This window comes from Podarcis muralis, chromosome 1, assembly GCF_964188315.1.
Source record: "Podarcis muralis chromosome 1, rPodMur119.hap1.1, whole genome shotgun sequence".
NCBI lineage: Eukaryota > Metazoa > Chordata > Lepidosauria > Squamata > Lacertidae > Podarcis > Podarcis muralis.
In genome coordinates this window covers 50,498,791-50,520,777 of record NC_135655.1, presented here as the reverse complement: position 1 = coordinate 50,520,777, position 21,987 = coordinate 50,498,791, and the positions used below count along the sequence as shown (strand labels likewise).

Sequence of the window (21,987 nt, the reverse complement as noted above, 5' to 3'; positions counted from 1 at the left end):
GCCGGAGCACGATTTCTGTTCTCATCCTGAAGCAAAGTTCTTAACCTGAAGCACTATTTTTGGGTTAGCGGAGTCTGTAACCTGAAGCATATGTAACCCGAGGTACCACTGTACTGTAAAGTACATCTTTAGTTTTACCATTCTCCAGATCCCCGTTTTTGTCCACTGTACATTGATGTAAGTAAAAGTTGGCTATGCTCTACTATAAACCATGGGAACTGGCTGGTTTATTATGGATTAAACTCAACACTTAAAAGTTTATGCATTCACCCAATGAGTCTCAGTGCATTAATTAATATGCAGATGATTTGTCAATTTGTCAAGGCTTGGTAGTATTTCACTCACTTCTATACAGGTATCAACACAGAACAGGTTTAGAATTTTAAAAGTGATGGTTGGCCCTGTTTTATAATACACTTAGTGACATAACATTATGGTGAAAGTCCCAACAAGTCAAGATGACATCAGAGAAACAAAAGAGAGGAAAGGCAGGAACTTGCAATATTTGTTGAACTCAGTGCTTTATATAAGGGTACATGTGACCTTGTACATTTGTCATTCATTAATTAAACACCATCTTAGCAAAACTAGGTGAAATGCTCAACAAAATGCCACATACTGGTTTTGCTGTCCAACTAATAGTACCAGAGAAACTGGCTCTGGGTAATAGAACCTAGGAGATTATAACACAAAATCTGGCTTACCAGAGACCCTTAATTGAAGGGAGAAAATTTAGTATTAAAAGGGTTGAATGCAGAAGAAGTGTCATTCCAGAACATTGAAAAATTCTGAGTAGCTACTTGGAATATGGTTTCCAAGGCAACTAAACCAGCTTGTTAACATGCTCACTTTCATCATTAAAGAAAAAAGTAAAAGGTAATTGGGTTAATTATTGAAGCAACAGCCAGAATATAGCCAGCATACCACCACTAATTGTCCATTTACCTAAGGCGTTTAAACAGCAGTTCAGATTCCTACTGGGGTGAAATGTATCACAATTCATTCACTTGAATGAGCAGCTTACATAAAAAGTGAGTGGATAATCAATTAAAGAGCCATGTACAGATGCAGAATTCCCTAGCAGGAAATCATTTCTTACAAACCACAGTTGCTGTATTCAGATGATCTCCAAATCCTGGTTTGACTATTGCAAATGAGCCTTTTCAACATATATGACATGAGCACAATAAAAAAAAAAAATCAAAACCATTACTGAAGGGATAAACCAGTAGATAAAATAAAAAGTACACCACTGCATCAAACAAAAAAAATGGCAGTTAAATAACCCCCAAAGCCGAAAACCAAACTATTAAGCCAAAACAAGCATACAGATATCGTGAGAACATAACTGAATATAAATCAGCTACAAAAAGCCCAGAGCATCAGGACAAAGTTTGTCTGGCTTCCGAAGCATAACAGAGAAGGTGGAAGGCAGATGTCACCTTCCATACATGGGATACAATAAAAGAAAAGGCCCTCCTTCTGGTAGCCATTACCTAACCTAAATACCACTGGAAAGGGCACGCAGAGAAAGACCTCTAATAGCACTCTTAGTTGCCAGGTAGGCAGACACAGTGTCATTCAGGGGGGTGGGGGCCTAAGAGGGCTATTTGGCCTGGGCCAAAAAATTTAGACACATTAATTTTTTGGCATTTGGTAAGTTTCACAACTTGTTTTTCTGCATGCTGGACCAAATTGTGACACACACTTTCCCAGTTTAGAGATGCAAACTAAAAGAAGAGGTGCAATTTGGCAAAAGACTCTTCTTGTTGCTGTTAAATGATATATGTTTTGTCATATGCTTAGCATCAACTGTGATATTACACAAAAGCTCTCCTGTTCTAGTCTGTGAGAAGAGGCTGTGGTTTGCAAGGAGGAACTGGTGGTGCTAATGGTTAAATGGTGTAGGATGCATCACAATTTAATTGGATAGAATATTGCCTGCATAGTCCCTGTCTCTTCCTTTTGAAGTGTGGTGGGTACAAGCCATAGCATGGCAAACAACAGGCATCTCTGGTCTGGGCAAATAGACTTTTGCTAGTGGGCTGGGCCTGTGAGATTTGTTTGCACCAGCCTCTCTTGTGTCCCTGGCAACAAAGATACTGATTCAGTAGTCAACTTACTCTCAGGTGCCTCCCCAAGAGGAGGCTCTTTACTGACAGGACTGACATGAGTGGTGGCCCTTTAGGAGGTGCCTGTCAAGAGGTCTCTGATATCACAGGGGTGAGACTCCTTTCTGAAAAACTGCTTCAACCTTATTACAGTGGTACCTCGGGTTAAGTAATTAATTCATTCCGGAGGTCCGTTCTTAACCTGAAACTGTTCTTAACCTGAAGCACCACTTTAGCTAATGGGGTCTCCTGCTGCTGCCATGCCGCCGGAGCACAATTTCTGTTCTCATCCTGAAGCAAAGTTCTTAACCTGAAGCACTATTTCTGGGTTAGCGGAGTCTGTAACCTGAAGCGTATGTAACCCGAGGTACCACTGTACTGTGGTACCTTGGTCTACGAACAGCCCTGTTAACGAACTATTCGGTGAACGAATTCCACAAAACTGGAAGCAGGTGTTCCGGTTAGTGAACTTTGCCTCAGAAGATGAACAGAAGCCAAATGGTGGAAGGGCACTGACGGCGGGAGGCCTCATTAGGGAAAGCGCACCTTGGTTTAAGAACGGCTTTGGTTTAAGAACAGACTTCCAGAAAGGATTAAATTCGTAAACCGAGGTAGCACTGTATTATTTATTGAATTTATATACCGCCCTATACCTGCAGGTATAGTTCCACCCAAGAATACTTGTGCTATCTGAATTCACCTTCAATCTATGATCCCTCAGCCATCCCATTGCTGACTACAGGATATTAAAGCAAGTATGAACGGTGTTGCCGTAGCTGGATAATTCAAATGTGAATTTAGTTCAGTGTTAATCTCTACTGTAGTGATCACATAAGGAAACAACAATAAAGTATCTAGAAAATCAGAGTGTATTTTTTTTAAGTAATGGTCTTTATATGCCTAGCACTGTTGGTAGGTAAGGCAATTCAAATGTTATCTCGTTCTGATGGGGAGGTTCCCAAAATGCCTTTCTGGGGTGCCAAATATTTACTTGTATCCAATGCCTAGGTTCAAAGATATCAACAAGTATAAGCACACTCCATCAAAGGAACATGAAAGGAGACAGCTACTAGAAGCTAGAAGAATCTGCCTTTCACCCTCAAAACTAGGTAACATTTCTTGTTATCACCACAAGCAGCTGAAAGATTCTTAACAGGGAGCAGAAGCAGATGTCTCCAGCTAAGCAGAGCAGGGGGGAAATTCGGCAGCGTTGCCTGGCAGCAAATTATCATCATCTCCTGGTGAGCTATTTCCATATTCCTACGACAAAATCCCACACAGAAAACCAGAATAGGGAAAGGATGCATCTCGTCGAAAAGCAACAAGCATTAGCAAAGAGGTGCTTAGCAACCTTAAAGTGTTGCAAGAAAAATGTAAGAAATGGGGATATTGTATCATACCTGGTAAAGTCTCCTTTCTACAGATGAGCAAAGTGACAAGATCACTTCCTCAGCAAAGAGGAGGCAGAAAGTTAAAAGTGCCCTTATCTGGTAGAGGGAGGCTCCTACCCTCAGGCTGGAATAGCAAAAGACTTGAAACAAAAAACTTTAATGACTAAAGAACAATGCCAGTCAAACAAAGAGCCTCTCAAGAAATTTTGAACCATATGGAATCTGAAAGGGTGGGGTGGATGGAATGGCCCTCCCCTTATTCCCAGAAGTTTAATTTACTAGATAAGACAAAGCAAACTATCCCCATATCATGTCTACTCCTATTCAATGGGTCTTACTCTCACATAAGTGAGGTTAGGAACACATTATTAGTAAGAGGACAACAGTATTATTATCATTATAAATATGTGGCCAGACTTTATTTGGCATACCTATTCACAGACATCACGCTCTTGGTTATAGTCTTCTTATACTAACAGCATACACAAAAAGTAGACCAGCTCTATACCTTTTTCATCAGAATGCAACAGAATAAATATATATGACAATAGTGGGAGACTTCCGTATGTTGTTAGCCTACAACTCCCATCAGACCTAGCCATCAAGGATGATGGGAGTTGTAGTCCAACAACATCTGAAGTACATTGTGTTGGCCATCTCTATGTTAGAGGATTTCCAAGAGCTCAATAAGGCAAGAAAGTCCCTGAAAAAGAATATGCTTATTTAGCTTACTACAGCACCCTTTAAAATCCAAGAGCACATTGCTATAAGCTTAATCTAGACAAAGATTAGATCATTATTGCATTAGGTACTAACAAATACCAAATTCAAGGTCCATGAACCACCTCTATAGAAATTCTGTCATTACAAAAAATCTCATTTTATCTACCTTCTACCTACTCACACACAAAGTACTTTCTAGTTGGCTGTGCAATATTCGTATATATTGCCAAAGTTTTAATATGCACCTATTAGGATCCTAATTGAATCTGAACTGCTCTTGAGAAGTTTTACAGCCCAGAACATGAACAAGGCACCCTATAATTGAATTAGAGGGACCTGCAGCAAACTGATCATTAGCTTGTCAGAATGTTAATTTTTAAGAGAAAAAGAAACAGAAACACTTATGCTTTTGAAAAGAAGTTTTCAAAAATTGTTCTGCCTATCCTTGTTCTTGAATTCAATTCTAGGATTTCCCTGCGTGCAGCTTTCTTTCCAAAAGAATGTGCTATCAGTAACTACAAAAAATGTGCACAAATGGATAATACAGTCATTCTAGAGTCTATCTTTGCGTTTATAGATTATAGCCATGTCAGTTTTGATTTTCATACCTATCCTAGCTCACCTATATAAGTATCAGATTCAAAAAAAGAGGAGCAGGAGATCCTTACCTGCCAAAACCCTGTTAACAGAGGAATGAGTGGCCAAACCAGGCTGTCCCCGCTCATGGAAAATCCCAGCATAAGGCAAGTACTCTGGCAGCAAGAAACGCCTAGAAGGGGAGACAGAATCCATGAAAAATACTGCCAGACCACTGAGACCAGGGTTAATGCAATGCCACACGCGCAGGTCTTACCTGGGGACAAAGCGCCCAAGGGATGGGGCAGACATGCGGGCATTCCGAGGAGCTCGATGTCTTGATCTGTCTCCGTTGTCCCTTAAGGAGGAATAAAGAATATGTTCATTACAGATTCCATATTGTCAGGTTAAGATACGAGAACTCTTCTAAGCCAGCCACCATGATCAATACAGGACCAATGTCAAGCAATCTGCTTACAACTTTTAAAAATCTACTCCCATTTCTACTGCACTACAGTAAAGGTCACCAATTTAATACACTGATCTCACTCATGCCTCACATGGGAGCAAGAAGTAGGACAAACTGTGGAATAATCCACTACTCCCTCCATAATAATCTGGACCAATATTCCTATTTTCGCATATGGGATCGCAGCATATACAAACATTGAATAAATTATGTATGTAAGCTTGCAAAGGCAATTTAGCAGCAAAATGGCAATTAACAGGACATAGTATACTGCAATATTTTGAAGGTTTCCCCAAGAACATAAAAAGATGCTACAGGATAGGAATCTTAGGGGTTTCCTGCCCCTAAGCTGCAACCCAGGGCATAGAAACTGAGAATCCATCTGAATCAAGTAATACCTGAGGGCAGGAATCTACTGTAAAGATAGCCATCAGGTTTCCTGGGATATTTATCCCAGGGATTTGCATTTTACCCTATTACTTGGGGAAACCTGATGGCTATCTTTACAGTAGATTCCTGCCCTCAGGTTTCCCCAAGTAATAGGGTAAAATGCAAATCCCTGGGATAAATATCCCAAGAGACATAAAAGAACAGGAAAACTAGCAACCAACTGGCATTTTGACATCTAAAAAAAGGCCACTCAAGGTCAGGGTACCAAAAGCAGGAAAGAGAAATAAGAAGGAAAAATCAACAGTCTTGCAGAATGTAGGCAGAGAAGGATCCCTTAGACCAGGGGTCTGCAACCCGCGGCTCCGGAGCCGCATGTGGCTCTTTTACATTTTTGCCGCGGCTCCGGGGCGGATACTAGCGAGGGGAGGAGGTGCATTGTGCGCCCCGACACTCCTCACTGTGGCGGGTGCTGTACTGGCTGTGATGTCGCATGGGGGCGGTGCGTGCGTTAGTCACGCACCGTCCCGACGTCACCTTCCCGCCTGCTGTCAGATCGCGGCTCCGGAGATATATTTGTTTTAAATGTTGCAATGGTTTTGCGGCTCCCAGTTGTTGTTTTTTCTTCGGAAATGGGTCCAAGTGGCTCTTTTTGTCTTAAAGGTTGCAGACCCCTGCCTTAGACTGAGCAGAGGTTCTCAAAACTTTCTATCCCCAGGGCTCACTTGAGAACACTGAAAATTACTGATGCCCACCAGTAACAACAACATGGCTCTCCATAGAGTGAACCAATCACAAAATTATGGCTGATTGAGGTCGAACTTGCATATTTGGAAATTGCTATTTTTCTCCTCATAGGATTATCTTGTGGTAGGCACTTGTATAGTTCAGCTTTCCTTATGCTAAGTCAAAATACTGGAAGGAATTCAACATCACACTATAACAATTGTTTTGTTGGGGTAAGCATTTCAGCTTTCCAGAAAAAATGATCCTTGCTCTCCCCGGCCCTGAGGTGTTCCAGGGGTTCTTCCAACCCCATGAGAGCCAATTTCATAGGGCACAGTGGAGGAGATGGGGGAAAGCTCCATTGTGCAATCAGAAATCCTGGAGCAGGACTTTTGCTTATTGGACTCATTAGTTGAATCGTGCTCACAGGTTCTGAAGATACTGTGCCTCATTCTCTTCATCTTAGGCAGAAGTTGCTGATCCAGAAGATGATCAAAACAATGAAAGCTTTTTATTTTATATTTTCATCCTGCTGCAACATGCCTCAAAGTATTTTTACTCCGCTCCTGCTATTTCTTCTCCACTTCCCCTTTCATACTTAATTTGTACCGCAGTCTTCCAGGAGCTTCTGAGTTTTAATCAATATTCCCCACTTTCCCTCCCTCCTCCTTCTTCTTCTCCTGTTGTTATTGTTGATGTTGTTAAAACCAGTGCTCTGCAGCTCAGAAAACTGAAGCCATTCAAAAACTGCCTGCTTTTTATAGAGGGCCCTATAAATAGCTAAAAGAATGAGATATTCATGGAAGTTCTTAACCAATTTTTCCAGCAAGTTTATTTTTTAAAAAATTATGTCTTTAGAATTAAATCACACTTCCATGTTCAGCCCTTTTCAAGAAAACAGCTGGATGCATGGCAGTTTGTTACAACGTTCTGCCCTGGGCCCAGTATTACTGTCACCAAGAGAGATACAAATAAAAGTGTTGACAAGACTCTTAAAGGTATTTAACTTTCATTAAATACCTATAAATGAACCTGTCAAGAACCACTGTTGGCAGGACTGGCAGCAACAGCAGCAGATATAGTCTATACTTATAATATTTTATTCTCTTGCCAAATGTGTATTTTTTTATTTGATTTCCTTTTGAAACGTTTAAATTAACTTTGTTGCATTAAATGTGCATTCTGTAGTTGACCTCTGTATTGTGTCTTCTGTATACAGTGTCTTCTTAATGGACTGAACTATAAAGTTAAAAGAAGTACCACAACTTAAATATTTTAAATACCTAAGTTTTTTGAACCTAACACTCTTGTCAACCCTTTTTTAATATCCCTCTTGTTGTTAGTAACTTCCCTTCATTCAAATCAAAATGGCTGAAATGTTAAGTCCACTCTAATATTCTTAGGTTATCAGGTTCCCTTCTTTAAGCAAAAGGAGGATTAATCTAAACTACTAATTTATACAACTAGCCAATTAATACAACCGCTATGCATCTAAAGCCAAATCATCAGAAAGTCCATTTAAAGGGAGAGGCATCTTAACAGATTAATCTTAAATAGATTTTCCTCCCCAAATTATCTAAAAATTGTGCTGATCAGTTAAAAGGAAATAATTAAGTTAAAAATAAACTTTTAAAACAATTGCTAAGATTTTGAAGGATTTATCACCATGGAGAGGAAAGAAGAGAGAAGTATGCTGAATAAAAGAACATTCAAATTACACAAAAGCATTTTCCTGACAGGATATGTATTAGACTGTGGAAGCAATCTCCCAAGAGATGGACTAAAAATGTAATAAAATTTAAGAGGAGGGGGAGAACACTAGAAAAATGCAAGGAACAATTTCATATTGGCTGTAAATATGCTAGTAGATTAGAGTCTCCTCTTGCCACTCGAATCTCATTTTCGTACCAAATTTAATTTATAAAGTAGCAGCCAGGTAGAGCCTGATTGCCAGGCTCACCAACTTTTAGGTAGCCTTTCCCACTTGTGAAATGTCATTCCCTCCCTACCTGTGACATGGGAAACACCAAACTTGCCAATTTATCAGTTAAAGTTTTAAGCCAGCAGGGCTGCAGATAGTGGGTTATTAATGGTTCTCGCAAAGAGCTGGGGGAAAACACTAAACTACAGCCTTGATTACGTCTCACATGGCCATTTAAAGAATAAAAAGATTTCTACAACATAGAAAAGCACTTCACAAGATCAAGTACCTCTGACAAGTACCAAATACAAGAGGATTCATCACCTGGTCAAATGATATGCAGTGCAGCAGAGCCCTGCTAAATGCCGAAGATGAATTGCTATAGGAAAGCCAATTTGAAAAAATGAAGTCACAAGTCTGCGTCCTGACCCAGAAACTAAATGAGTCTCCTCTGATCCTACTTGTCTCACTGATAAATAATTAGCAAGACAACAATGAACTGTTATATTCAACTGCAGCAATGGGTCACTGGATACCATGGCAATTGGAAGTTTTCTAAAGGGAAAAGCAGAACACTTGGCAAAAACACACCCTTAAAAAGCTGAAGTGTTAATAGACACCATATGAAGGCAGCATCAGTACAGATTAAAATGGTAATAGGGATGTTCCTCTAAAGAGGGAGCTTGCAATGGTGAACAGATACTCTTCCCTTATTTGTCTGAAATCGTCCTCTCCCCTGCCCTACCTCACAGCAAGCAGGTAGCAACTGTGGCTGGCAGGGAAAATCAGCAAATATTGGACAGCAGACTCTAGCAGAGGGCTTCAAATGGTCAAAGAGCTAGAAAGAACCATTTCTATCCCTGCAGGTCTAGTAAAAAGAATTGAGATCACTTGTTTAAGTCTCCACAAAAACCAAAGAAAGGAAGATTTAGTCCGTAGAAACAAAAGAATGTTCTTCTCAGAATTCATTAGAAGTTCTAGATTTTGGTTACTTCCACATCTACTGCTAATAGAATTCCATGGGGGGCGGGGAGCAGGCCAAACAAGTTCTGTGCAAATTAAAAAATACTAACTTGTACTATACAAAGAACATAGGAGGAAATTCAAATTCAGTGCACATCCCGCCAGCACAAGCACTGCAGCTTGCCAGGTGGAACAATTCTCTGTTTTGGAAGCTCTCTTGCCCCCGCAACCCAGGGAGCACTGGGAAAGAGGAAGGGAGAGGCCCCACTGTGGAAGCAGAAGCCCCAGTGCAGTAGTATACACGCCTACCTCATGTTTAATGGGCTTACTCCCAGGTAAGTGGTTAAAGGACAGCAGGCTAGGCTTTGGTTTTGGGTTGGGATTGAGGAAAACAGGATTCTTGTGTCTTTAACAGCTGTATCTCCACAATCAGAACCAGCAGGATATAGCTGGCTTCCTATGGTAAATATGAGGTTGCCCAGGATAGGGGAGAAGCAGCAACAACTGTATTCTCTCTAATTCTGTGTTGTGCCATTTTGTGACTGCTGCCCACTGCACACTCAAAGTTCAAAATGGTCCACTGGTCCAGAAAAGCTGGCGAGACCTGGTGTACCCCATTCACAACAGAAAACCACTCAGAATGGTTAATTTGTCTCGTATATGTTAGATAAATAGGCCCACCTTGTATTCAAAAAAAGGTAAGGCACAAAATAGTTTGGCTATAAAGCATCGTTTGAAGAATATGAAAGTAACTTAGATGTCATACAACCACTGATCCAACAACCAAATGAATGAGAGGGCATGAAAAGTAGAGGAGATACAATTTCCAAAAAAAATATTTTATATGAAGTGGTTTCTATTAAGTAGCTCACTCTTGAATGCAGGAATGTTTTATGAAACAGTGATGAAAAATTTCAGAGGTTTTCAGACAGAGCAACTCATGGTCCTGAGAATCTGTATTTCAGTGTGTGTCAAAACACAATAAAATCTGCATATTTTCCCATCACTTGCTGAAGACAGATGGCAGAATTCAGGACACTGCCATAGTTATATGTGTAAATTTTAAGTCTAAGAATGTAACCTTCCTGTGCTCAAGGAAACTACTTACAGCAGGTCCAACTCCTGTGAGATACTTAGGAACAATTATGTTACTGCATAATACTTAACATACATGCAAGAAAAATTAGATTATGAGCTTCACAACTCATGCACCTAATACTAAAAATGTGCTGGAGAATTCTGGAAAATCCCATGAATGAAACTCTGAAAGCTGGCTGTGCATGACAGTGACTTCTTGGAGAAAATAATAATTTGAAGGTTATGTTGAAGAGATTTTTCCCATTCCCAAACAGATATAGATCTACTCAGTGTTCGAAGGAGCATTTTGCGACAGCGAATTTCATTAGCATGAGCAGTTTCTGAGCTCTGGATACAGTACTGTGCCTAAGATTTCAGATTAAAACTAGAATGGAAGGAAAGGAAAACCGTTTTCTGCACCCCTACTTTCAGCTACTGTCTGAAGACTGGAGAAGAGACCCTCTTAAGAATATTAGGGGGGTGGGCAGGGGGAGGACTAGACCATGTGAAAAATGAACGTAATATTTTAGCTGCAGTTCATTCATTTTCAGCTTCGTATTCTGGTTATAAAAAAGTGCGCCTAGACATTCCGTTGTTGCGTCTATAATGTAGGTTTAAGGTGCCATTTAGATCCTAGCTTTCATATCTCAGTTTCTAACACTAATCTAGTCAAACTGTAGGTCTGTGTCTCTCTCTTCTTTTTAAAATCCAGCATGGTATAGGAGCTAGATAAGAGACTGGAACATGGAAGACTTACATTCAGGTTCTCCACTCCTCAATAAAGTGGGCTAGGTAACTTTGTGTAAAGAACTCTAAGCCAACCTCATGCAGGATACTGATTTAATAATAGACCATCTTGGGTGCTTTGGCAGAAAGGTGGTACATGTAATAATAAATAGGTGTAAAGTAATACACAGAAGAGTGTAGCAATAAGTATTATCCTGACCAGCAATGTATGAAGTTTCAGGAACCGAAACTGTTCTCCCAAAGACCAGAAGCAACACCACCTACTACCTAAAGAAGGATGTCTACAATATTGCTGCTATCACACAAGAATGATCACTTGGAAAAGATGAGAAAAGTCTGTATCATATTAGAATGTAAGAAAAACCCTGATGGATTAGACCAAAGGCTTAGTCAGTTCAGCATTTTGTTCCCACTGTGGTCAACCAGATGCCAATAGGAACCACTTTATGGCTAGTGCTCCCCAGCAACTGATACCCAGAGGCATACTGCCTCCGCTACTGGAGATGGCTATATAGCCATTATGACTAGCAGCCTTGACAGCTTTATGCTCCATGACTATCACCTTTCCACTCTATAAACAGGTTGTTTAAATAATTATCCATAATTTATATTTTATATAAATAAATGCAAAAAAGGAAAAAAGAAATTCAGAAACACAAAACCTTCAATGCGGAAAGGAAAGGTTCCACCTAAAAGGGCCCCTCTACCAGTTTCCCAATCAGACAAGAAGGGTAACCGCATAGAAGATAATACCTCAAATGCATAGAGGAGCAGAGATCACAATGGAACATTTGTTACCAAAAAGCACAGCTAGTGCATAGGACACAAATGCACTCCCTTCCCTACTCAGCATGAAATAAAAGGCAGTTTGGGTATGGCTGACTGAATCACTTTCCTGAATGGACCCCTTCCCTGCTTGAATATTATCTGCAGGGGAACACATTTCTCCACAGGTATCTGCCTAGCCCTGTGAATGAAGAATGTACCAATTCTTTTTAGCAGTCAAGCCCCCTTCCCTAGAGGATGAATAGGAGGCAGTAATGGAAATAACTGAGGGTTGCTCTTGCTGAGCTTTCCCCATCACAATAGGCCTCAGCAGGCTGCCTCACTCCTACTCCTCCAGCCTGCAGTGCTGCTTAGGGAAAGCTATTAGGCGGCTGACGCTTCTACATATCTCCCCTCATTTACATCTTACACAAACAAAACCACAATGAAAGGGGGAAGACACACTCATTCCCCTGCGCTTCCGAGTAGTTAATTGCTAGAGCATGAAATGACAGCTCCAAAGAACAAGGGTTCTGCCTCCACCATAAATTCTCTCCCCAGAAGGTTATTTCCTGCTGATCTAGGAGGAGCCCAGTTCAGACTACCTGGTTCAACTAGAATTCAATGGTATGAGGAGTTTAGATTATTACCTGAGCTGATGGCACTATAGAATCAACATGGATTGTGATGGAGTACTCCATCTACTCAGTCCCAGCTGGAGAGCATTTTTGAGGAGGTAAGAAATATCTATCCCAGTCAAGCAGTTTACAGGTCATATGATTGCTAAGAACCACAGAGAAGACTATTGTGGAGACACGCTGTACTGTACTTGTACTTTGAGATTAGAACTGCCACAAGAAAGATCACTTGAAATTGTCCTTATTGGCTTAGAAACTGAATAAACAGGAAGCAAAACAAAAACAACACTCATTCACTTAAAAAGCAAAGAGTCTTATGGCACCCTAAAGACTAACATATGAAGTAGATTCTAGACGATGAATAAAATTGTTAGCTTTTAGGGCACTACAAGATGCTTTATCGTTGATGTAAATTGTTACTTATCTGTTTGTCATCAAGAAATTCAAGAAGCAAAAGTACCAACTTAAGCAGGGTTGCACGTATTCATTATGAAAGCCGTAACATAAGAGACTGAGCAAATCAGATAGGGATATCTAGCCAGCCTGGAATTACTGTACTCTTCAGCTCTGATTAGGGGGCTTTTCGTTGTAATTTCGAAAGTAATTTCGTTGTCCCCGAGAGGGGGCAATGACAATAAAGATATTATTATTATTATTATTATTATTATTATTATTATTATTATTATTATTATTATTATTATTATTACTACACTGGATCAATATTCTCAGAATATATTAATCTAAAGCCCTATTTCCAAAAAATCATTTTCTCTTCTTTCAGCCCCCTGCTCATACAACAACCACAACTATGGGTTACTGTGGCAATGAACATTACCAGTTATCAGGTGTGCTCTACACTTTTGATAATTATAAGTTCTGTAGCATATTAAAACATATGACTGCATTAATACATTCAGGGAACTGACAGAAGCTTTAGTTAAATAAGTGATTCTTAAGGAAAATATGAATAGACAACAGAACACCAAAATGACCATTCTCTTCCATTGCACCAGTACTAACCTTGGAAAGCTGAATAGGGTTCAAGTTTAGCCAGCTAATGTGTCTACTTACCCATCCACATGCACAACAACTTGAAAAGTTGCAGCAGTTGCCTTCCATTTATTAAAAATAGACTGGTTAATGTGTTCAGTTATTGAGGAAGGATTCATCTAACAAGCTGCATCAGTGCAAGGTGAGGGATTCCACTTGCCTTCTCCTCCTCTCGCCTCAAACTGGCTATAGCAGGAGGTTGGGAGAACCCCCAGAACAGCATGCAGTAGGAGGAGAGTGGGGATCATTCCATCTGGCAAGTTGCAGCACTAGTTGATTTTCACCCATGGTCTTTGAGAAGTATGAATGAAACCTACTATCTTATTAAAAAAAACCTCAAGGTGCTTATGAACAGAAGAAGAGAGGAAAAGTCAAGCATGGTGAAATAAGAAGAATGGACACTTACTCAAAGTCTTCAAATTCCAGATCATTTCCTTCTACAGATGGACCTGTATTCTCAGAAGTGGAAGCAGAAGATGAAGATGAACGGAGCCGATTCTGCTGGTATCGCATGGAGCGCTGACGAATACTATCTCTGCGTGAAAGATATTGGATCATTCTCTGGGCATAATAAGCAGCAGGAGACAACCTGAAAATATGAGAGACCATTGTTAGTTCAGAAGCAAGTCTCACCAAATACAACTGAACTTGCTTTCCCATTAAATGTTTAGCATTGCAACTTTATTGTCCAAATCTGTATCTGCAGTTAAAAGATTTCTCCCACTTCCTGAACTTTGCTGTATCCATAATTCATACAACCAATATCTAAGGTAGGTTAGTGTTATTACCCTTATTATTACCCTTATTACTTTTGTTGTTAAGGGGTAGAGACTGAGAAATAGTGAATTGCCATCTAAGTGAGTTCACCAACCAAGGTGACATCTACAGTTCATATTTCCAACTTTCATTCTTGGCTGCCCTGTTGACAGCCAGCTGGGACAATTAAAAAAGTGTCTCAGACCCCATAAAATTTACTTTCCGTTTCAGTCTCTCCTCACCCCACTAAAATATAAACAAAAATTCAGCCAACTACCTGGATTTCTCTCCCCATCCTCCCCAATTTTCTGCTCTTTCTTTCCCTTCCTATTCCTCATCCCTATAAATATGTAATGCACGGAGAATGTTGATTTCTCTTTTGATGTTAAAAAATGAATCTCTTAACCTGTTTTCTACAAGTTCAGGTAAGATCTATGTTTAAACAAATGATCTACCACCATCATGCCTAGTTTGGTCCTAACTCTTTGCTCAGACAGAATAGTTCCCATCAGCTATATCCAAGGAGTCAATAACTACTGGTCACGATGATTATATCCTGCCTCTAAATATCAGTTGCTGGGGAGAGCTATTGCTCACAAGCAGAACTTCCTAAAGGCACTTGGTTGGCCTCTATGGAAAAGAGGGCTGAGGACTAGATGGACCTTTGATCTGAACTCCAGGGCAATTTTTGTGTTCTTGTGTAATAGACATTTCCTTACATTTAGAAAATAAATAATTCAGATTCTTGTAACTTGAATCCATTGGTTTGAGTCAAAGAAGAATAGTCATGAACTGGCCACTGAACCTACCATCCAATAACATTAGTGTATCCAAGACATAGTAATATTGGCATCTCTTAAGAAATACACTTGTATTCCAGAATTTAGCTGTCCTTTGCAAAACACATTATTTGTTTGTCTTTTTTGGTAATCATTCTTTATATGTGTGTAATGACAGACCTAAAGTGCTGTCAGGATGGAGAACTCAAACAGGCCAATTATCCTGTAAGCCTTCTGTTTAATTGTAAGCAGGCGGCAACAAATTTTAAGAATTTTTTTTGTAGGTTAGGAAGAACAGATTCTTAAGTATTTTTATTTCAAATCCCAGTGATTTGTGACATTTCAGGAATAACTGTCAGCAATTCTTTTTTGCCAATTCCTTTATCACTCTAATTATATCACCTTTCATATGGTCAATTTTTCAACACTCTCATTTGATTCCAACAATAGTTACAAAGTTCCCATTATCTCAAAAAAAGCCAACCTTGCCTTCTCCTCTTTGAACAGAGATTTAAATCAATCACTTTAGACACAATTGATTTTATCTCGGCCATATATGGATCAGCCTACTTTTTCTGTAGCATTTGCCCTGCTACCAATTCATTCACACAAAGCTTTTTTCATTACTCATGTTACATTGCATTTTTCTTTACTTAACCATCTATCCTCCTTTCCCTGTCTTATTTGTCTATGCCTAGTAAGGAGTTTTTGTGAATTTTTTTACCAGTAATATTCAGTTTTTTCAAGCTACACTGTTCACTTTTTTCTTTGTAGAGCTGTGTTTTTCAAAAAGCTCTGTCATCAGTGGCACCTTAATTATAGCACCCAAAGAATTTCCTACATCAACACTTCCTCTCATTACCTTATTATTTCTTAATTTTTTCAAAAGATGCTTTCTACAAACCCCTCTTTCTGTACTCTGAATTCCCATGTCTTACTGGGATCCAAATAAGTCATCATCATCATTATTCCTTGTTACTACATCATTCATTCCCATCCTATTAATAATGCAGCATATCTAAGAAGACTTGTGTGCTTCTGATCACAGAATTATCTTGCACATTATATAAGGAGTTCATATTCTCTATTTAGCTCTATAGATGCCTCTACTCTTTCACTAACACTATTCAAAACAGGCTCTGCACAGTCCAGACCATTGCAGGAGATGGTTCCTTAAACACAAATCCCTATTGTTTTTTATAGCAACAACATAGTTGGTACGTCATCTGTAACTATGAACAAGAAGCAGCTTTAGGCCTGGAAAAGAGTATGAAACTTTTTCTTCTTCTTTTTGCAACATGGAAGTGAAAAGCAAAGAAACTGACAGGCAAGGATAACAACGAACCAATGTGAACAAATGCTAGTAGTATATATACTTAGCTTCCATTTCAGACTCATTTCAGGAAAGGGGGAAATGGCTTAAGCTAAAGGCTTTATGGAACAAGTGTGTCTTGAAGGGAGAGACAACAAACAGAGTAATTTTCCTTTGCATTCTCTTCTTTTCTCTAGGAATGTCTTTTTCTTTAAATGAGTGGTAGTGTAAAAGGAAGAGTCAGAGCCTTAATACAGTGAAAAGAACATCACATACTCCTCTTATTTTGTGGTTCACCGGAGCCCACAAAGTTATCTCTGGGTTCAATTCTGTCCTTACCGAGCTGGATCAGGATAGATTGGATGTTCCCGAGATCCTGCCCCATCATAACGGGATAATGAAATGAGTGAAGACTCCAATAGCCTCCTAGGGAAGAAAACAAAAAGCTTTAACTGGAAAGTTGAAACTACTAGCATCCCATGTGTCCACCTTCTTGACTTCTCTCAAATTAAAATGTCAAAGTCCATATATTATTTGGTATTTTTTTACCCACCCACCACATCTTCATAGCCAATGTAACAATGGTAGAACTCAATTAATTTCATCTTCTAGTGAAGTCATGGCCCAGTTTCTTTCACTGTTCACGATATTAAGAGCCTTACAAGTAAAAAAAAGGACCTTTATGATCTAATATTCAATGAAGTACCATCCTCTATGGGTTATTTCAGCACAATGTCAACAAACACAGATTACCACACAATGCACATAGGCTGGGGGAGCATGGAAATAAATCAGATTATATTCAATTTCCAGATACCACTCCCTCACAGGGCTGTTTCAGATGTTAAAGTTCCATTAAAAACATTAATAGAATGCATATAGTCACACTTGCAATCTAACACTTTCTCCCCTGTGCACACACAGTTGGAATAATATTTGCCATGGTTCCTCCACTGAATACACATCTCAGGAACAGGCAGCAAAAGAAATGCACATGGAATTGTTGGGTGTACATAGTTGCTGCCACTGCCACCCCACCCAATGATTCATGTTAATTTTGTGTAAGCCACTTACATTACTTAAAACTATTTAGTATTCCACTAACAATCACAAAAAAATATTACTTTGTTTTTGGTCCAGCCAGCCAAAATTACCAAATACCATAATGGACATACAAACAAATTCTGTTAAAGGGATTGTTCTACATCAAGTAAAGTCTATGGGCTGCATCCAACATTATCTGTACATACACTAATGCAAGTGCTCTTGTGCTAGCAGACAGTTCACCTTTATTGTTGCACAACAGAGAGATCCAATACCACAGTTGTGCTTCTAGAGACTGATGGATCTATTGTGCAACCAAATTACCAGCAATCTGCTTATGCATTCTTTTGCAGAACATTATGCTGATGTAAACAATTCATCAGGAAAACAAGTATACCACTTAATGACTTTAACTTAGTGCTACATTCCTTTAGCAGGTTTGTCAGACCTGGAAAATGGTTAAATTTATTAGGTTTAAGATTAAACATTAAACATTAAACTCTTGGGCTGGGGTATTGTTTAGGGGAAGGTTGTTGCTGTTATTTATATTAATTGTTTGTACCTTTGTTTTAGATCTTATTATGATTTATGTGGAAACTGTTCGATTTCATTGTGTGTTTTTATGTTTATTGTTTATGACTACTTTTGTTATGTTTGTAATCATGTGTTTTTTCATGTTGCAAGCCGCCTTGTGCATGATTTGAACTATGGAAAGGCAGCATACAAATAAAATGATGTATGTATGTAAACATCTCCTCCCATATGGTTTTCATTGAAACTTTCTTGGGAAAGTCATCTTTAGATTTGCTTTATGGTACTTTGTTTATTATGTTTTATTTTATTATACATTCCTTGCTGTGTCCTTTGATAGAGAGCAAAGACAGCTAGATAGACAGGCAGGCAGGCAGGCAGATAAGATAGATAAGCCATTAAACATAAGGAACTCTTGATTTCATAATAACTGACCATAGTGTAGCATGGATCTGGATTAATATCATATCGCCATATTAAAAATGCAAATATTTGCATAAATGAACAAGCTCAACATAACCTAGGAGTCTCTGGAGTATATAATTTTTATTAATTTTTCTGTTTTACTATTTAAAATACTTATTTTACATCCTTAAGATATCACTGACTTCCCTTCTTCTCTTTCCATGGTTCATTTTACATATCATAAATCCCTGCATATTTTACAAAAACTATACCATTTAGTATTCCATTACTGTATCCATCAAAACTTATTTACACTGTTGAATTTATCTTAATGCTGCCAGCGTTTTCAGCTGTACACAATTATTTCCCATATATTCAATAAACGTTTTCCAATCTTTTTCAATCTTGTTCTCTTATTCCAGGGGTCGGCAAGGTTTACTTCGCCTGGGCCAGTTCGCTCCAGCAGACATCCCTCTGTGGGCTGGATCACATGCCCGCGCTCGTGATTTCTGGCATCTGCGTCTGCGCAGACGCGATTTTCAGCACCGTGGAAGCGAGTCCCCGCACTGGTTTAGCGCAGCACACGGGGACTCGCCAAGCGGGCGGCTCAGTTCGGGGGCAACTCATGGGCCAGTTAAATGACCCCCGTGGGCCACTTGTGGCCCACGGGCCTTAGGTTGCCTACCCCTTTCTTATTCTATATGATAAGTCTGCAAGTTGTGCATATTAAGGATAGGTAATTTTGGTAATTTGAAAGAGATGACCCTGGCCTCTTTCAGGCCAGGATCACACAAGGCAGTAAACCAAATTCCCTGGTCCTTTTAACTAAGAAAGGAAGTAAAGTCAATGTGTTGTCCAAACATCATCTTTTGGTTAAACTTTCTCTTCCTTAATCACAAGCCATAGCCAAGAACAAACCTTCACTTAGTTGCCATGCTACGCTAAACTAAAAAGGACCCAAGAGGAGCAAAGCAGATGCGATCTCTTCCATGGTAGCCCACATGTTCACACTAATCCATGGTTCAGCTAGGCACTATGTGCATACACAGCCCCTGACATGGTGCATAAAGCAAAATTTTAATGCTAACTAAGTAATGGCCCACTGCAAATATATAATTAGTCTGGAACTGTATTTCCTTCTAGATAAAGGATCAGGGACCTTTGGCCCTCCATGGTTAGGGATGATAGGAGCTGCAATTCAGTCAGCAACATCTGGAGGACCAAAGCCTGTTCTGGACCATGCACCAATCCTCAAAGGCTAGTCTGTTTCTGTTTGAACTGTAAGAGGCTACGGTCTGTAATCTCTACCCCAAAGGATGCCCAGTCCCAATTAACATGACTTCTAACAATCCATACCACAAACAGGAAGCATTAGATGATGTCCAGGTTTCAAAGAACATGAACACCACTGTACATGTGTAAAATGTACAGAATTGGCAGGGGGAAAGGGATTTCTTGCCCAGGCAAGCAAACTGAGCTAGGCTCACAGAACAGCCCCAGCATCCAACCAGACTTTAGGTCCAAAGAGCCAAGGAGAAGGTTCACTGGATGATTTCATCAGTTCTTGAATTTACTACAAAAGCTAGAAATCTGCCATCTGAAGAACCTTAGCAGTTTTAATTCCATCAATCACACTTGCAGACAATGCTTCAGGTTAAGGCTCAGACTGAGATTGGATAGGACATGAAAGAAAATAAAAAAGGGACAAACTTCACAAGGCACTGAAAGAAAAAAATATGACTCATTTACAAAAGTGCCCCAATTTTCTATTTTTGTGCCTAAAAGGTTTCAAGTATAACAGTTTCCCTTCAGAGGCAAAGGACAAACACTCCACATTCCAGAGAAAAGAAACGACTATTACCTCTGACAAAATTATTTATACTGCAATGACGCTAGGCGCAACTGAAAATACTTCAGTATACTTCAATACCATGAGGAGGCCTTTTCTGTGAAAGTGGAAAAAAGTTTGGAATGCCATACCAAGGAGACACAATATTTTCAGTGGCATGATAAAGCCATCATTTTTACTCAGACAATTTAGATAGGATTTTAGTCTGAACTGCTTTTTCTATTCCTTAATTTTGTTTTGAACCCACTCTTTATTTTGTTTTTAAATAATGTCTACATGTGCTATATAAATGATTAACACACTTCTGTACGCTATCCTTGAATCTTCAGGTGAAGAGCTATTGTGAAATATTCTAAATAAATAAATAGCTATAGATAGGTAGTAATGATAATTTCAATTTATAACCCTATTCCATTTTTGCCAGGAAACACTAAATATTATTTTGAAAATTCAGTTCCTCTCAGGTGAATTTATACAAAATCAAACTAAATCTATTGCATAACACATACTTAAATTTCTTGTGAGCTCTGAATGTGTTTTTCCTTAGGGGACAATATATTTATTTTTAAAGAACAACCCACATTGTCCTGTTAATTGACTGAGGAGAGATCACAAGTCAGCACCTTGCTAGAGGGAAATCACATATGCAAAAGACTGCAACATCAATAGGTTACGGGTTGATAGGAATTGTGATTTGCTTTTTCACAAACTTCTTTCAGTAGTTTGTAAAAAAGCAAATCAAGCATTTGTCAAGCTTAATTGTCAAGCTTAAAGTTAAAGACCTGTGGCATCTAATACTACTGACGGAAGCAAAAGCAGATTCCACAAACAAATCTTATGTGTTGACACTTGTTCATAGGCCATGCCACAGAATGGAATACATTAATTAGAAAGTTTCAAGAAGAGGTGTTTGCTAACTGCTGAGTTTCCCAAATTTAATGTTCAAACCCCTGTGAATTTGTCACACTGAATTCAGCAAGACCTGCTTCAACCCAAAGCATAATGTCAGTCAGTGGTCATTTAAGTACATCAGCTTTATGATATTCTATGAGCTACAAAAACCACAATGCTGATTTGAAACTTCTTTCTATGTGCTCACAAGTTTTACCCTTCCTCATTGTGTGTCTTCACTTGCAAATTAATGTGAACTAGACTCCCACAGAACAGTTTTGTTTTCACACCAAAACTATAGTACTGTTCAAAAAGTTTGTATTTTATGCTTCAACTTAACAGAAATATCAAAATGTGGTTTTCTACTGCACACAAGTGCATAGTAAGGCTGGGCGATATCTGGTTTTTAATATCACAATATTATCACCAGCTAAACATCACAGCACAATATACCAATATACAGTGGTACCTCTGGTTACAAACTTAATTCGTTCCAGAGGTCCGTTCTTAAGCTGAAACCGTTCTTATCCTGAGACATGCTTTTGCTAATGGGGCCTCCTGCTGCACGTGCGCCTCGGGCGTGCGATTTCTGTTTGCAGCCTGGGGCAAAAGTTCACAAGCAGGAGCAGCTACTTCCGGATTAGCGGAGCTCGTAACCTGAAACGTTCATAGCCTGAAGCATTCGTAACCAGAGGTACCACTGTATCATGATCTGAAATAAAATGGAGCTTTGTAGAGGCGAACATGGTAATGTCCTAGCAACTGCTACTAAGTTACGGGTCTAAATCACCACACACTGATGAAATCATCACTTCAACAGAAAGCAAGGCAAAATGCATCCAAACAGGACTTTGGTTTGGGGCTTGAATACCAAAT

At 39.3% G+C, this 21,987-nt stretch overlaps 1 protein-coding gene across 5 annotated transcripts in view; it reads right to left on the bottom strand.

Annotated features, from left to right (window-relative positions):
• The window catches only part of AMBRA1 (autophagy and beclin 1 regulator 1), a 140,566-nt gene that overhangs the window by 69,805 nt on the left and 48,774 nt on the right, over window positions 1-21,987 (bottom strand). For all 5 annotated transcript variants that reach the window (XM_028726917.2, XM_028726910.2, XM_028726928.2 and 2 more), the window contains 4 exons: window positions 16,731-16,817; window positions 13,951-14,133; window positions 5,079-5,159; window positions 4,894-4,994 (listed from right to left, as the gene is read on the bottom strand). In XM_028726917.2, the coding sequence (XP_028582750.1) occupies window positions 4,894-4,994; window positions 5,079-5,159; window positions 13,951-14,133; window positions 16,731-16,817 (452 nt within the window). The remainder of the gene's footprint in view (window positions 1-4,893; window positions 4,995-5,078; window positions 5,160-13,950; window positions 14,134-16,730; window positions 16,818-21,987) is intronic.